The sequence below is a fragment of the Rattus norvegicus genome, chromosome 2 (assembly GCF_021556685.1).
Source record: "Rattus norvegicus strain SHRSP/BbbUtx chromosome 2, alternate assembly SHRSP_T2T, whole genome shotgun sequence".
Taxonomy (NCBI): Eukaryota; Metazoa; Chordata; class Mammalia; order Rodentia; family Muridae; genus Rattus; species Rattus norvegicus.
Genome location: NC_141535.1, coordinates 117,193,888 through 117,209,467, shown reverse-complemented (window position 1 = coordinate 117,209,467; position 15,580 = coordinate 117,193,888). Strand labels below are relative to the sequence as shown.

General features: G+C 44.9%; 1 protein-coding gene and 1 long non-coding RNA gene across 13 annotated transcripts in view; one reads left to right on the top strand and one right to left on the bottom strand.

Annotated features, from left to right (window-relative positions):
* Positions 1 to 457: 457 nt before the first annotated feature.
* LOC120100799 (uncharacterized) lies at positions 458 to 6,432 on the bottom strand. The gene is made up of 2 exons (XR_015671518.1): positions 6,202 to 6,432; positions 458 to 2,876 (listed from the first exon to the last, which is right to left on the bottom strand). It is a non-coding gene; the product is annotated as an uncharacterized LOC120100799 (long non-coding RNA).
* Positions 6,433 to 13,393: 6,961 nt separating this feature from the next.
* Positions 13,394 to 15,580, top strand: part of Pex5l (peroxisomal biogenesis factor 5-like) — a 213,573-nt gene continuing 211,386 nt past the window's right edge. For 6 of the 12 annotated variants that reach the window (XM_087617022.1, XM_087617016.1, XM_087617006.1 and 3 more), the window contains exon 1: positions 13,394 to 13,827. In XM_087617022.1, coding sequence (XP_087473148.1) covers positions 13,807 to 13,827 — 21 coding nt within the window. In that variant the 5' untranslated portion in view covers positions 13,394 to 13,806. 12 annotated transcript variants of the gene reach the window in all.

The following is a 15,580-nucleotide window of genomic DNA, read 5'->3' as shown; positions in this document are numbered from 1 at the left end:
ATGTGCTCAGCCCATTGTGCACCTCAGTCCATCGTGCAGCACTGAGGAGACAGCAGTGATGAGGGAATTGTCTGTTTGCTAGGCACTCAGAGCTTTTGTGGAGGAGGAAGATCTGTAGATAAGTAATTAGAAATTCCTTTGGGGTGACACTGATAATCCAGAAAACCACTGTGTGATCACCAACCAACCAGAGTAACAAGAGCTTCATTTGTAGCCGACACAGTGAAGACGAGAAGCAAAGGCACAGATTCCCCAGCCCTGGCACATGGAGAGTTGCAAGAGGAAGGCACCAGAAGCACAGAGCTGGAAGGGCAGGGCCAGCCCGGTAGCTTCAAGCACAGAAAGCTGCCAAGCAACTCCAGAGTTGACTTTTTAAATCTCTTAAAATTGCAAGGTATCTCTTAAAAAGGCTTACTCCTTTGTTGTCGCGCCCACCTCGTCCGGCAAGGAAGACGCAACAGCCTTTACTGCAGGAGACCTTCTTTGTTGATACAGGGAGGCGGCGGCAGCCAGCCCTAAGTGTTACAGCTCCAAGTGTTACAGCTCCAAGTGTTACAGCTTTAAGTGTTACCGCGCCAAGCGGCTTTGCCGCTCGGCTTATATACACAACAGTATGCTAATCTTCTTTCAGGGATTGGTGGGGCACGAGTCACCCCACTGCCATCCCAGCTACTTGTCCTCCAGAGATTGGCGAGGCATGAACTCCCATTTAGCATAGTACCGCCCCAGCCAGACTGACGTCAGGTGCAAAACTCCACGCATGCTCAGTACTGTTGTTAGGAGGGCGCCAGATTCACCTCATTATCATACAGCTGTCGCACCGCTCCCTACATCTCCCCCTTTTTTGTTTAATAAAATGACTGGTCTAGATCTGGGTGTCACGTCAATCTTGTCATTGCTCTTGTCTTAGGTCGTTCCTGACGATGACTCGGCCTTACCCGTCGTTGGGTCACCCTATCGCCACCGGGCCCCGTGTCTTAGGTTGGTCCGAGCTCGAGGAAAGTTGCCCGTCCCTGGATACAATGACCCCACATGACTGTGACAAAAATGATCTAGGGCGAACTCTTAATCTTTCAAAGAGGCCAGCCATACATTGGGAGAAGCACCATTGTCAATGGCAGTCATAGCCTGGTAAACAACCGCTTTGTGTCTGGCATGTTCTCTTTTTAAACGGCCAATAAGCCAGAGACATACTCCGCATCCCAGGAGGACAATAGCTCCCCAGGCAAACATGCCCACCCACTCCTTAAAAAAGGAGAAAGCATTGGTAATCCATGAGGTAAAGTCTTCAATTGTGATGGGGTCCAGCCTAGTGCTGTTGAGGACAGCAATCTGCATCAGCAATTGTCTGGATAGTTGCTCTGCTTTCATGGACCAGTTTCCTTTCAGATAATTTGAGATTTCTTTGCTCTGTTGAGAATGCTGAGAAAAGTTGGCTTGCAAAGGAGTAATGCATAAACCTCTTAGGGAGGAAACGCAAGACAGCTGTGTCATATGATACAGTGCTTCAATTTGTTCTTGAACTAAATCTATCCTTTGATTGGCTAATAGAAGGCCAGATGCCAAATGAGTATTAAATTCTTCTTGTATCTCTAGCGCCATTGCAGTTCTTTCTACAATCTGATTGACAGTCTCAGCCGTCTGTATTTGATTGGTCATAGCAATTGCAGCTGTGGTAGCTGCGGCAGCAGACAGCACGATGGCTGAAATTATGACTGCCGTAATTCCAAAATCTCTTTTGGTTCACAGCAAATTAAGAATAGGAAAACTATCTGGGTTTGCCTCTACTGGGATTGGCACAAAGGAGGGAATCTTAACCATCACTGTGGTGTCGTTGGTGCTATCCCAGCATTCAGCTAAATAGCAGACTACATCAGAGCTATTACAATTTAAAACACCATTGCTGACATTAGTGCTTATCAGAAAGAAAAAGGGTGATCTAACACATACTGAAATACTAGTGGCAGTATTATGTTCCAAGAGGTTATTATATTGAATATTGGTCAACCTGGTATCATTTTTTCTGGTAGCCGAAACATTATACAGCGTGAAGTTCTCACCCATCAACCTAGCAAAGGGGGTCAGGGATGTATATGCCCCTTGCTCATTGGACAGCACCCATTGAAACCAAGGCCAGAGATTATGCTTGCCAGTCTTATTCTCCCCCCAGTCACACTGTACATGGCCAAGAGGAGGGGAAAATTCAAATCCCGGTAGGAATTGTTTTGTTCTATGGAATGGACTCTGACATGGGGTAAAATTAGGTGGAAACTCTTGATGCGGGGGGGGGGGGGCAAGCGGGTAAGACTCTACGACGGGTAGAGCTATTCTGTGCATAGTTACCTTGCCCTGGGCGTGATGGAACACTACAATTATGCATCACAATTAGTGTTGTAATGTTCAGATCAGCAGAACTATCGACTGACATGTCCTCGCTGGGTGAAGAGACTCCCTGGGCAATTTGACTCAAAGCAGCCAGGATGATCCCGGTGTTCATTGTGCTGTCACTTATAGGATTCAACCAATTAGCTAACGTGGCTCTACGCAACCAAATACAGGGCAGGGAAGAGTCTTTAATGGTAAAACATAAGGTATGTAACAGAGAAACGTTAGTGGCGGCATACCGTTGGGGCATTTCTCCAGTTGGCACTATACAAGGAACATCACGCAAACAGGAGATAGAGAAAAAGGTTGGTAAAACAGTAGAATTGCTATGGACTGGCATGGGTACTGGCCAGGATCTGGCAATAGCCCACAGGGTGATCGAATTAACCTGTATTATCATTCCCAGTAGCAATAGTAGGGTTCGTAGTCTCATCTTCAGAAGGCAATTTTCGAGTCAAGCGCTCAGGTACCCAAATTGGATTTTCTTGATTCTGCGGAAAAACACAAACAGCTCCCCTAGATCTCAAGATCACGGGATCTGGGCCACACCATTTATCAGTTAAGACATCCTTCCACTTTACTTCTGCATTAGTTATAGGTGTAGTAGCAGCATGGCGATCCGCAGCACAGCGGCCATGCGCATCCAAAACTAAGAAATTTAGAGTAAAAAGAGCTAAAGAAAGTTGTTCTTTTGGTGTTCGGCTGCTGGCAATTCCCTCTTTTTGTTTTTTTATAAGCTCTTTTAAGGTACGATGTACTCTTTCCACAATTCCTTGACCTTGGGGATTGTATGGCAATCCTGTAGTACGTTTGACCTGCATTGTCTGGCAAAATGCCTGAAAGGACTTTGCAGTGTAGGCAGGCCCGTTGTCCGTCTTGAGACTATCAGGCTTTCCCCAGGCTGCCCATGCCTCTAAGCAATGGCTAATGGCATTACGAGCCTTTTCACCAGTCATCAGAGTAGCATGTATAATACCAGAACATGTATCAACAGAAACATGAGCATATTTTAAATTTCCAAATTGAGATATGTGTGTGACATCCATCTGCCAAAGTTTTAGCGGGATCAGACCACCAGGGTTAATCCCTACATGAGGAGGGTGGTGAAATTGAACACAATTCTGGCAACTTAACACCACATCACGAGCTGCAGCTCTAGAGATTTTAAATTTTTGTTGAAGAGTAAAGGCAGGTACATGAAACTTTTGATGAAATTCTCTAGCGAGGTCAACCGGAACAGCATGAAAAATAAACTCTCTACGAGTACTAGCATCCACCAGGGCGTTATTACTGGTCATGGGACCAGGCAAATTAGTATGGGCTCGAATATGTTGTATGAAAAATTTATTTTTTCTGGCCCAAATCAAATTTTGTAATTCTAAAAGAATTTGACATACAGTACTAGTCGACCGAATTGGCCCTGCAATTTCAAGTGAGCGCACCGCACTAACCACATAAGCAGAGTCAGAAATTAAATTAAAAGAATCATGAAATCTTTTGAAAACTTCCAATACAATTTTACATTCTGTAATTTGGGGGGTACCTGGACTATATTGAATTAATACTGGTTCTTGAGAATCAACCATATAGGCACCTACACCGGTTTTGGAGCCATCTGTATAAATATCTAACGCTCCAGACAAAGGCTCTGAGGCAGTGATCTTAGGAAAGATCACTGGATGTTCAGTAAAAAATTGTAGCAACGGATCCTTAGGATAATGATTGTCAAACTCTCCATCAAAACTACAGCGCAATATGGCCCAATCATCTATCAATGCACACAATGTTTCTACCTGAGTGGCTGTATATGGTATAATAATTTTCTTTGGTGAAATACCAAAATGCTGAATGCAAGATTTAACGCCTAATATAGCTAGCTGTGCAACAGCAGAAGGGTAATATTCAAGGGTTTTATTAGGAGAAATATGGGGATAAATCCAAAGAAGTGGACCTTGTTGCCATAATACTCCTGTAGGTTGACGAAAAGTTCTCAGTATACACAAAAGCAGATCTTCCTCTTCCTTATACCTTTTTAGTATTGCCTTTTCTAGTCTTTCTTCTACTTTCCTCAAGGATAATCGTGCTTCCTTTGTTAAAACACGGGGTGAAGTAAGCTGAGAATCCCCTTTCAGGACCTCATAAAGTGGTTGTAAATCTACATTGGGCATTTTAATATAGGGTCGAATCCTAGTAATTTTTGAAAGTCATTTAATGTTTTTAAATGGTAATTCAATTTTTTGAGGAGAAATGCTATGAGAAGTGATTTTAGTTCCTAAATATTCTCCCATTTGGCCCATTTGAACCTTTTCAGGTGCTATGAACAATTGATTGTTTTCAAGTACCTTAACCACTTTTGTATAGGCTGCTTCTAGGGCGGCTAGTATAAACATTTAGCCAGCCCCCTGGGGAGCTTGTCCAGCCAACTTAGGCTTCTAGCTACAGATGCCGGCTCCAAAAGCCAATTGAAACTTTTTATTTATTTGTTCCTTTCTTGAAAGGAGTTAAAGCTACATCAATGGGTGAATCAACCAGCATTTAAAGTTTTAACCATTTTTTTTCTTTTAAACATGAAACACAAAACATTCAAGCAAGGAGAAGCAAAACCCAGACATAAATTGACATACATCCACAGCTTGGTGCACCAAGGACAAACAACAGACACAGAGGAAAAGAACTAGATGGTGTTCCACCAAAGGGACCCAGACATCCTACCTAAAGAACCCAGAACCAGAAATAAGCACTTCTCCAATAGGAGCCAGCAAGGAGGCAAGACGTCTCCCACCTCCTTCTGTTCCCAGGAGAGCTTCAAAAAACTTAAGCTCATTTCCTTCTTTTGCCAAAGCATCTGTGGAGAGTTCGGGAGGACTGTTTTTCTCAACCCCATTCTCTCTTTTGTCTAGGGTGTAAACTGTCTCTAGTCAGGGTCCAAAGACTAAAAGCATCTATGAGAATCGACTTTGCTTCTCTAGATTTTAACATAACTCTAAAAGAACACATACACAAAAACATTTTACCATTATTACCGTGTCCCCTTTTGACCACTACCATTACCCCAAGTCTTTATCTTTGCACATGCTTTAAATTTCTGTGATACTTCTGAATTCTGCTTACTGGGGCCTTTAAAATCTGTATCTACCACCTGAGTTCCCATTCTAGGGGTCAATATGAGTCGTGGTGGAACTGAGGTGGAGTCTTGTGTTTCTTTTTGTTGCTCTGCGGGAGGCCCGGGACCCGATGGTTCTACCTTTACTTTCACTTACTCTAAGCTGTCAGTGATGCTTTTTAGATTGTCTGACATTTCTAAGGTCAAGGCTTTTAAGGAGGGATATATCTTATCTATTTCCTGGTCCTGATTATCTCCTTTTTTTATCTCTGCCTTCTCTCTGTTCCTTTTGTCTCCTTTTCTTTTCCTTTCTTTCTTTAGGACCTTTTTTCCCTGACATTTCCTTTCAACTTTGAGCTTACGCCGATTAAGGAGCTCCTGGAGAGCTGTCAGGAGTGGGCTGGAATGTGAGCTTCCCATACTCAATGAACTTATTTGCAAGCGGTTTTTTAGCAAGCTGGCCTGTTTGTTTATACCCAACTCCGTAGCCTGGCACCTGTTGGCTACCTCGAGCAAGTGCACTCCCGTCCGGGACAGTGGCAATTCAAAAGAAAGCAAACACACAACACAAAGACGAAAAGAAACAAAATTATAAAACCTGCCCACAAAGGATCAACTTGAAACAACATCGCTGCAGACCGCAGACCTTTTAGCCTCTAACCCAAGGCTCCCATCGTCTCTGCTCACCTCCAGAGAACTTTATGGTCCCTTACCGGGAACTTTTCCGACGTCGCTCCTCCTGAAGCTGAAGAGTTCTGAGATCCACGAGGATGTCCTCGTCCCCGTACGGGCCACCACTTTGTCGCGCCCACCTCGTCCGGCAAGGAAGACGCAACACGGTTGGATTCTTCTCAACAGCCTTTACTGCAGGAGACCTTCTTTGTTGATACAGGGAGGCGGCGGCAGCCAGCCCTAAGTGTTACAGCTCCAAGTGTTACAGCTTTAAGTGTTACCGCGCCAAGCGGCTTTGCCGCTCGGCTTATATACACAACAGTATGCTAATCTTCTTTCAGGGATTGGTGGGGCACGAGTCACCCCACTGCCATCCCAGCTACTTGTCCTCCAGAGATTGGCGAGGCATGAACTCCCATTTAGCATAGTACCGCCCCAGCCAGACTGACGTCAGGTGCAAAACTCCACGCATGCTCAGTACTGTTGTTAGGAGGGCGCCAGATTCACCTCATTATCATACAGCTGTCGCACCGCTCCCTACACTTTGTGATATTTTGGTTTTGTTTTTTGACATGTATGGGTATTTTGTCTGCATGCAGGTCTGTTCACATGCATGTCTGGTGTCCACAGAGGCCAGAAGACATCAGATTCCCTGCAGTTACAGATGGTTGTGAGCTGCCCGTGAGGGCGCTTGAAATGGAACCTGAGTCCTCTGGAAGAACTAGCTGTGCTCTTAACTCCAGACTCATTACTCCAGCCCCATCCATTCATGCTTTCTTTTAAAAAAATAATTGTAATTGAATTTTTGTCTTCACATTAAGTTATTTTTAAAATAATCTTATCATCAACATTTTCATGCTTCTACAACTACTCCAGAAGAAAATATTCTCCTTAGTGGTCATCATACAGAATTTCTACAAAGGTGTTAATTGTGAAAGAAAATGAAATAGTTAAAACTAGTCTCTCATGTCCTTCTGCCCCTACTTAACAGGAAATAAAAGCATAAAAATAGTTGAACAAAGGGGAAGCATCAAGAGAATTTTACCTTATGTTGTGTATTCATAGGAAGGGTAGTGGTGTTGTTCCTCAGGTATCATCCACCATTGTTTTGAGACAGGGTTTCTCATTGGCCTGGAAGTCACCAAGTAAGCTGGCTCGCTGGCCAGAAAACTCCAGAGTTCTTCCTGTCTCTAACTTCTTACTCAGTACTGAGATTATAAATGCCTAAGAACTCTTCTCATAAAGGAATTCCTACCAGATGGGAAGTGTGTGGAGATCAGAGAAGGCCCTGAGTAAATGTGTGTTTTTGACAGGAACCCCATTGCCCAAGACCCATGGGAATTGACAGACCCTTCCTTAGGTCAGGCTCAGGGAGTTGGCAGTTTTCCTTTGGTCCCAGCATAAATGTTATCCATATGTGCAAAAACCAGCTTCCTTCTCCTCGTGACTGCAACCAGAGACTGTTCCTGTGCAGAAGCTGACTTGCCCCTCCTCCCATACTGTACTTAACAAGCATGCTAAAGTTCCAGACTGTTGTGTAGTAGGTATGGATCCCAGCTTTTCTGTATGTGTGTCTGTGTGTCTGTCCTTCTTTCATTCCCTCTTCTCCCAGCCAGGTTTCCAGGACCAAGCTGTGCAGATTTCAGCATAAATATTTATTTGAAGGTTCAAGATGGCCTTTCTGTGTTGCAGGGATGGTCAGTAGGTAAGAGTGCTTGTAGTTTGAGAGTTTGGGTTCCCAGCTCCCACATAAAATGATAGGATGACCATGTATGAGGCAGCAACAGCAGGACTGCAGGGAGCAGAGCCAAAGGGTACCAGGACTTACATGTCCCATCCCAAGAGCCTGCTCTTTCCCCTCACATTGGTTGGTTTTCAAGCAGAAGGCCTGAGGAAAGGGACTCTGAGCAGAGAATGGATCCTAGGCTAAGCTGATGGCTTAGCTTGTCAGACACTCGAAAGCCAGTGAAGGTTTTTGAACTGAAGATAGAGTTGGACTGCACAGATGCTACTGCTTGGGTTAGGTGGTGGGACCTGCCTCCATGGAACCAATCTGACTGCAGGGGAGGAGGGAGCAGAAGCCCAGCATGCGCAAAGCAGCTTTGAAACCATGGACGGCAATCAACAGAGAAGCAAGGAGGGTAAGGTTAACTTTGTTTGCAAACATTTTCTCTCCGTATTAAGATGCCAAAAGATGTGTTTAATATTTAGTACAATGTAGGTATGTGAAAAAAACACAAGCATAATGAAGAAATGCTAATTATATTCTATAATTTCTTAAATTGATCCAACAGGAGCTCTGTTTGTTTGTTTATTGAATAAAACATTGTCACCATCTTCAGGGCCCAGCATCCCTGATTGCTGGCCTTCTCTTCATCTGGCTCCTAGGAAACCTCTTGACTGTATGTGCTTCTCCAATCCTCCCAGATCAAAAGCCCAGAAGAGCAGCTAATCCTGCCATTGTGTCAGAGACAAAAGAGGGCACGGGGACAAACTTTAACAAAATGTTCCTCCTTCAACGCAATAAAAACCAATTAGTCACAGTAATTTGGGTCCACAGCTATTTTGACTTTTGTTCTCTTCTACATCATCTTTCCACAGCAGGGTTTTAACTGCACAGATTATAAAGAGGGGTCTGAACCACCAAAAGGCTATTATTCCTGATTTTCCCCTTTAGTCCACAAGAATAGCATTCCCAAAGATGTAACATTCTGGATATTCATTTCACAACACACAGGAGAACTCGCTCACTGATAAGCAAAATTATTTTGATCAATACAGAGTCAACTGGGCTCTTCCCAAGCCTCGGAGCCTTCTCATGGTGTGAGTTGCACTGACCGCAGCCAATTCGCAGGAAAGGCTGTGGGGCTCAGATTGTATGGCAAACCCACAGGCCTGCTCAAAATACAGCCAGAATGGATTACATGGAGAGGAACATGGCTGCATTTCACTCTTGGTACTGATGTCTTCACTCGAGCACAGGCAGATTGAAAGCTAGCTTTGCACACTTTTCCACAAATGAACTAAACTCTCTGAGCAGTTATGCCTCTCAGATTTTAAGATACGTACAAAGCAAACTGGAGGGCTTCATTCAAAAGCAGATTCCAGCTCGGTGTGTTGGGACCTGAACTAGAGTGGACATTTCTAACAAGCTCCCAGTCACACATACACCTTGGAGTACATGTAGACTTTTTAGTAACAAGGGTCCTTAGGGTTTAGTGACAAAATGAGCAATGTTTTCTGAGGCTTAGATCTGATGTTCAATCACATCCACTCTCAGTTACAAACAATGTAAAAAGAAAAATCTTTTAGCTATTTTCCCAAGAAGCAGAGAATGCCTTGATGGATTTTTGCCATACAGCCTAACCACCTCTAAGTCAGGCTGAATCTTAGGATGACATTATTGTCACTAAACACTATGTCTGTGTGTAGGAGTGGCTAAAAGATCCATAAGACCTTTCGTCTTATGCTGTGTGTGCAGATAATTTTATAATATGTAGTGAATTGTTGGAATTTGGTCAACCTACACATTCATCTTCAAAATTGTCTTAGCACAAATAAAATTATGTAAAAACAGCATCAACATAAAAATTGTAAAAAGTATAAATAAGACAAATGTTTGACAAAGGTATCCCTTTTTTATCCAAATATTCCTAGCATCAACAGATGCTGTGACTTTGTTTCAAGTCCTACCACCCTTTTCTAGCCCATTGTCTAGTTAAGTTTGAGGGGAGTCACATTAGCCATGATTCTTTGAGAAGGGAGCAGAGATTATACAAAAAGGGGAGGGGGGTCCTATTGCTGCAATCATAGAGAAAAGATACTATGCACAGTTATTCCTTACAAGGTTCCTTTAAAACAACCTAATTTGTGAAAAATAAAAAAGCATTTCTACAAATATATTACAAGTCAACACTCCTTTTTTTGTATTTTTAGCTGAAATGCTAGATTTGAACGAACATTTAGGAGATATAAATTGTTAGATGATTCTGTGAATCGGTGTTCTCTCGGGGTGCAGACTCTTTAACAGAAACTCAACCAACCACCTTCACCCAGAGCTTGTGTTTGTGTATGGGTTGGGAAGGACATATTTGTGTCAAAGCATAGGCTTAAAGTTAAAACCGAAGGAAAGACCTTTAGATGAAAAATCATAAATAGGAGAGGTGAAATTTCAGTGGTGGTTTCTCCTTAGGTCTTTTGAAGAGTCTAGGCTGATTTATCTTTCTGCTGTGGTAGAATGTTCTCCTGTCAGGAAGTTGAACTTAGCGCACGCACATACCCTGCTTGCAACGAATATGAGCAAAGGAGCATAGGAATGTTCAGTCTCTTAGACTATGAGACTGGAACAGCCCAAACATCCTGGATCCCCACTTGAGCAAATCCTATTCAACAGTGCTAGGCACCAGAAACTGACTCTTAGACAAAACCATTTATCCAGGTCCAGACTTCCTTGAGAAAAAAAATGGCTTCCCTGCTGTGTGCTGACAACCCCCATGCCAAGCTTTCCTTTGGCATCCTCCAGCAGAGCCTCATTGTCCTGCTTCCCTCAAATACACTCCTCAGAGATTTTCATGTGACTCAGCTATCTTCTAACCATTGCCTAAGAGGAGAATACCCGCAGAGAGGGGCATTCCAATCTCAAGGTTTTATGAATGAATTACCTAGGTTTACACATTAAAAATGAGAATTCTTACTTGAACTCTAGTTGCTAGCCACACTTACTGATTTTTACAGCTATCAGCTCCTTGTATCTGCTAGGAGATAATATAATCATATCACAGATTCAGTCCTTGGTGCCAGCGTTCCTTCACAGATTTCCAAAACTTTCCATTCAAAATATGAGAGTTTCCCCCATGTCTTTCGGATCATATAAATAACTCCCTTTTAAATGTTGTAGTGGTTGAGATCCCAGAAAATCAGCGCTCCTTTGTATCTGAACTAGAAAACGTCTCTTTGCATATTCATGTGCACAGTCATTTACAATCTTCAACTCTTTCCTTGTAGTTGGTCACCAGCAGACACACACACAGACAGGTTACTATAGCAGCTTGTGTTCGAATGCTATTTGTGTTACCCCACACACACACACACACACACACACAAACAAACCCTGTTAGCGCTCTGCATATAGACTAAAGGAAGCCTGCCCGCAGTTGGCTCTGATTGGGCAATAAAGTTGCCAATGGCTGGGCAGGGGAACGGAGGCGGGACTTTTAGGATTCCTGGGCAAGAAACCAGGGGAGGGGAAGAAGTGAGTCCACCATGAAGGGGGCATAGGACAGACCAGGCCAGCTGTGAAGGAGCAGGAGGGTGAGACGGCTACTGAAATGTAAGTGCAAAGGGAAAGCGGCCCCATGGGTACACTGCCCTGAAGGAAACAGAGCAGCAAAGATAAAATATAGATTTAGAAAGTGTTAACTCAGGAATAGCAGTGGGGAGTGTGTGCTAGCTGCAAGGAGGTTTGGAAGCACCCAACCATTGAGCTAGTAAGGCATATTTAAAATAATCATGCATGTGAGTCTTTCATTCATGAATCCAGAGCTCTTGGGCAGGTGCAGAGCCATGAGCACCCACCGCGACCATAGAGCGACTTTCAAATATTTACCGCAACAGGGTATCTACATTTGCCTTCAGATCTAGTTTGCTTTTCTAACACTGCGATTAAACACCAAGACGAAAGAAACTTAGAATGAAAAAGGTTGTTTGGTTTACATGTTCCAGTCAGTCCAAGTCTGTCATTGAGAAAATCAAGGCAAGAACTTAGGCAGGCACCTAGAGGCAGGAGCAGATACAGAGGATGTAGAGGAGACGCCCCACAGAGTAATACCACAATTGAGGTTCCCTCTTCCCAAATTTATGTGTAGGTTTGCAAAAGCAACCATCTTGTCAATAAAGAAAAATGGTGGAGCCTTTGCTGTAAAGAACAGTGGGGTAGGAAGTTGTTACTAGCACCTCAGCCAGACTCCTGCCTCTAGGCGTTGGCCCCCTCCATTAAAGAAAAAGAAAGCCAGACACAGGAGGTATATCACAGTATCTAAAAAGCAAGACATTGCTGGTATTTTACCTAAGCACATGCTTGATTTTCTGTATAGAGCAATGAGTTTGATCACACTGTATTGAAACAGAAGCCTAAAGAGAATTTTTCTTGATTAATCACAGCTGGGATATAATACCAGTCCAGCTGTGGCCAGCAGGTCTTAGACCCTTCCCGTTTATTTTCCTGCTCTCCTGCCTGCTTGTTTTTAGGACTTCGATGTATTAAATTGGAGTAACCATTTCTCAAGTTCATGTCCCCTCACGGGTCTGTGCATTGTTCGGTTGTATTTGTTTACATGTTAATTTTTAAGATGCCAATGGGTGTCCCGTGATTCACCAGCCAATATGAAAGTTAAGGCGGAGAAGTGACCTTCCTATGAACAGACCCCTTGCCTTCCCCCAACTCTTGCCCACACTCTGAACACTGTGAAGTTTCCCTGATCACAGAATCTTAGGAACACAAATCTTAGGGAGTTTGCATTCTCATACTTCTAGCTTTAAGAAAAGTTACTGAGAGGTTGGGGCTCTGTAACCACCTACCTTGCTGCTAGTGTGTACATGCAGGAGGACAAACATACTATGCAGTCTTTTCAACCCAGGACCTATTTAAACACTCCGCCTACGTATTTCAATCTGTGGAACAGGACACTCCTTCAGCAAATATTTGTTGGATACCTACCACCTGTCAGATGGGCTGTGCTGTGCTGGGCTATGCTAATGCACAGAGATTCCTGATGTCATGGAAGTAAGGTTAAGGGAGATAGACAACAACTACACCGGATTCGGAGTGCTTTTAATTCTGGGGGGGAAGTGTGTGATTTTTAAGGAGTATGATCAGAGGTAACTGGAAGTGGAATGCATAGGTAACTCCTTGGAGCCCAATCAGCTTACAAACTCTTCCAAGCCCCTAGACGTGGCCTATTGTCTGCAGGACACACTCTCTGTAACCTCTCTGAGAAAGACTACCTTCTCTCTCCCACTTTTCTTCCAGATGGTGGTCAGTCCCGGGCCTCGGAGTCGCCAACAATGCATTGGAAAGTCCGTGGTTCCAGGCCTGGGCAGCTCTCTCTCTCCCCCAGGATCTACTCCTCCTTCTATGAGCCACCAGGGAGAGCAAGCAGAGCACCGTCCGGGAGCGCGCTCGCTGGAGCCGCCCTCCCGCCCCCGGCTCCACGAGAGCGCGCGCGCCGGGCCAGCGGCTCTCGGCGGCGACGCGGCCCGGAGGGCGGCGCGCGCCCTGCGCTCGGCAGCTGCGGCGGCGGCTGGCGCGGGCTGGCGTCCGGACGGAGGCGGGAGGGGACGCTGCAGCCTCGTGAAAGGCGAGGAGAGTGGGGCACAGGACCGGCGAGTTGGAGAGGCGCGGCGAGCGGCACTGCGCCCGCGGAGAGCCCGGCCCCGCGTCCCCGTGCCCGCGCGCGCTCAGCACCCGCGTGGAGGACAGCTCCGCAGCGCGCCGCTCGCCCAGCCGCCCTCTCGCCCGCCTGCTTCTGTAACCCACAGCCGGGGCGCCCGGCGGAGAGCCCGCGCCCGCTGCCCGACCTGCAACTCCCTACGAGCCAGCTCGGGAAAGCAGTCATCGGCCTCGGGAGCCCTGACGACGCTGGAGCAGAATGTACCAGGGACACATGCAGGTAAGAGACCTCCCTCAGCAGGTCGACTGAACAGCCAGTGCTCCCCAAGTTCCTGGGTCCAGAGATGCCCTCGCCCAACTCAACAAGTGACAGGGGCACCATGACCCAGGCGTTTACGTCCCCCAGTAACACTGCACGGTATCCCAGGGTGGGATGCGGAGGAAAGACCGGGAACTTGTGCGGGGAAGTTTGCTTTCTGGGCAGTCCTGAGCCTGTGCCTTTAAGCCGGCTCTGGGATCTTCGCAGAGGAACCCCGAGGAGGTGACCATGTTTCCTAGCAATTCTGCCGCTGCACCTCTCACGTATGTCAGCTGAAGGGCAAACATCAGCCAGACTTGCCGCCTCTCCCGCCTGCCCAGGGCGCTCCACAGTCCCAGCACTTAGCCGCTGCCGCGGTGTTCCTTAAAGCATTCTTTCTTAAATGTTCCATGATGTATTTCCCCCGTCAGGTGACGGGACATTGTCACCTGTCCCAGTAGTCACAGCGGAGCAGGTTCTCAGGAGGGGCTTCTTCAGATGCCAGCGCTGTACTCAGCTAGAAGATTACTTTAACCTTGACTTTAGTTTTCATGCACGAGGTTGAGTCTTCCTCATGATAAAATTATGCAGCGGAGTGGTGGAGAGATAACCCAAATACTAACTCAGCGTTCTGAAGTGTGAGCGGAGCTCCTTCCCAATCCCTTGACATGTTTCTCCCTGGGGCTTCTCTCAGCTAGCAGTCCTCATAGGCGGTGTCCCCCACACCTAGCAGCCATCCGGTGTGTCTGTGTGAGTGCCAAAGATGCTGCTCCAGTATCTTTTAGACTCCTTGAGACAGAACAAATACGCTGCTGTGTGCATGACTTAATATTTAATTTCCAGGTCTTGGGGAAATTCCTTTGAACTATCACAGACTGTTATCTAAAGCCCAGCACTAATTGTAGCTCATCTAAAGCATATTACTGATTGTATCCTAAGTTTGCTAAGAATTCAGAATCAGCCGAGTAGAATTCCAATAGCATTGCCCTGTCACTGACATCATCCTGTTTTGAAAGTCATTAATGGGATTATGTCACATTTGACGGATAATGATTAGTATAATTTAAAAATATGTAGCAAATACAATCTGCCTGTCTTGAAAGTTTAAAGTCAAAGGAACTCTCCCACTACTGGGGGAAAAAAATTAGCAAAGGACTGATTTAATTGTATGCTTTGTTTTCACACAAGAATGATATTTAAACTTTCATTCTTTACATGTCATTATTAAATAGTCTCTTCACAAAGATAAAAGAGAAACATTTGAATAAACAGACTCAGCTCTCAGAAACTTTCTCATATACACAGAATTCATAGTTGATTACCTAATACAATTTATTAAGAACTTTCCATGACGTTTTTGTTTGGGAGATTTTGTGGGGTTTTTTTTTCCAAAATATGTTCCTGGGAATGCAAAATTGAAGAAACAATCTGGTGAATTGACACACCCTCCAAAACAAATTTAACTCAATTTTCAGAATATTTTAAGAATGGGTGCTATTGAAATTTAAATGGTCTAGAACAATTTTTGAAGACTTGATTTCACTTTGGAAGACGAGACAAAATGTGACTATAAGACTGTCCATTTGTTCCCACTGTGACGTGTGCTCCTGTAACAGCACACCAGGGCTTGCAGCGAAGCTCACATGTCCCTTTTTGCCAAGCTTAACTTGAAAATGTTACAAAACAAAAGCCATGATCAGCATTCTTGCCAAAATTCCAGAGCACCCTGCCTTTC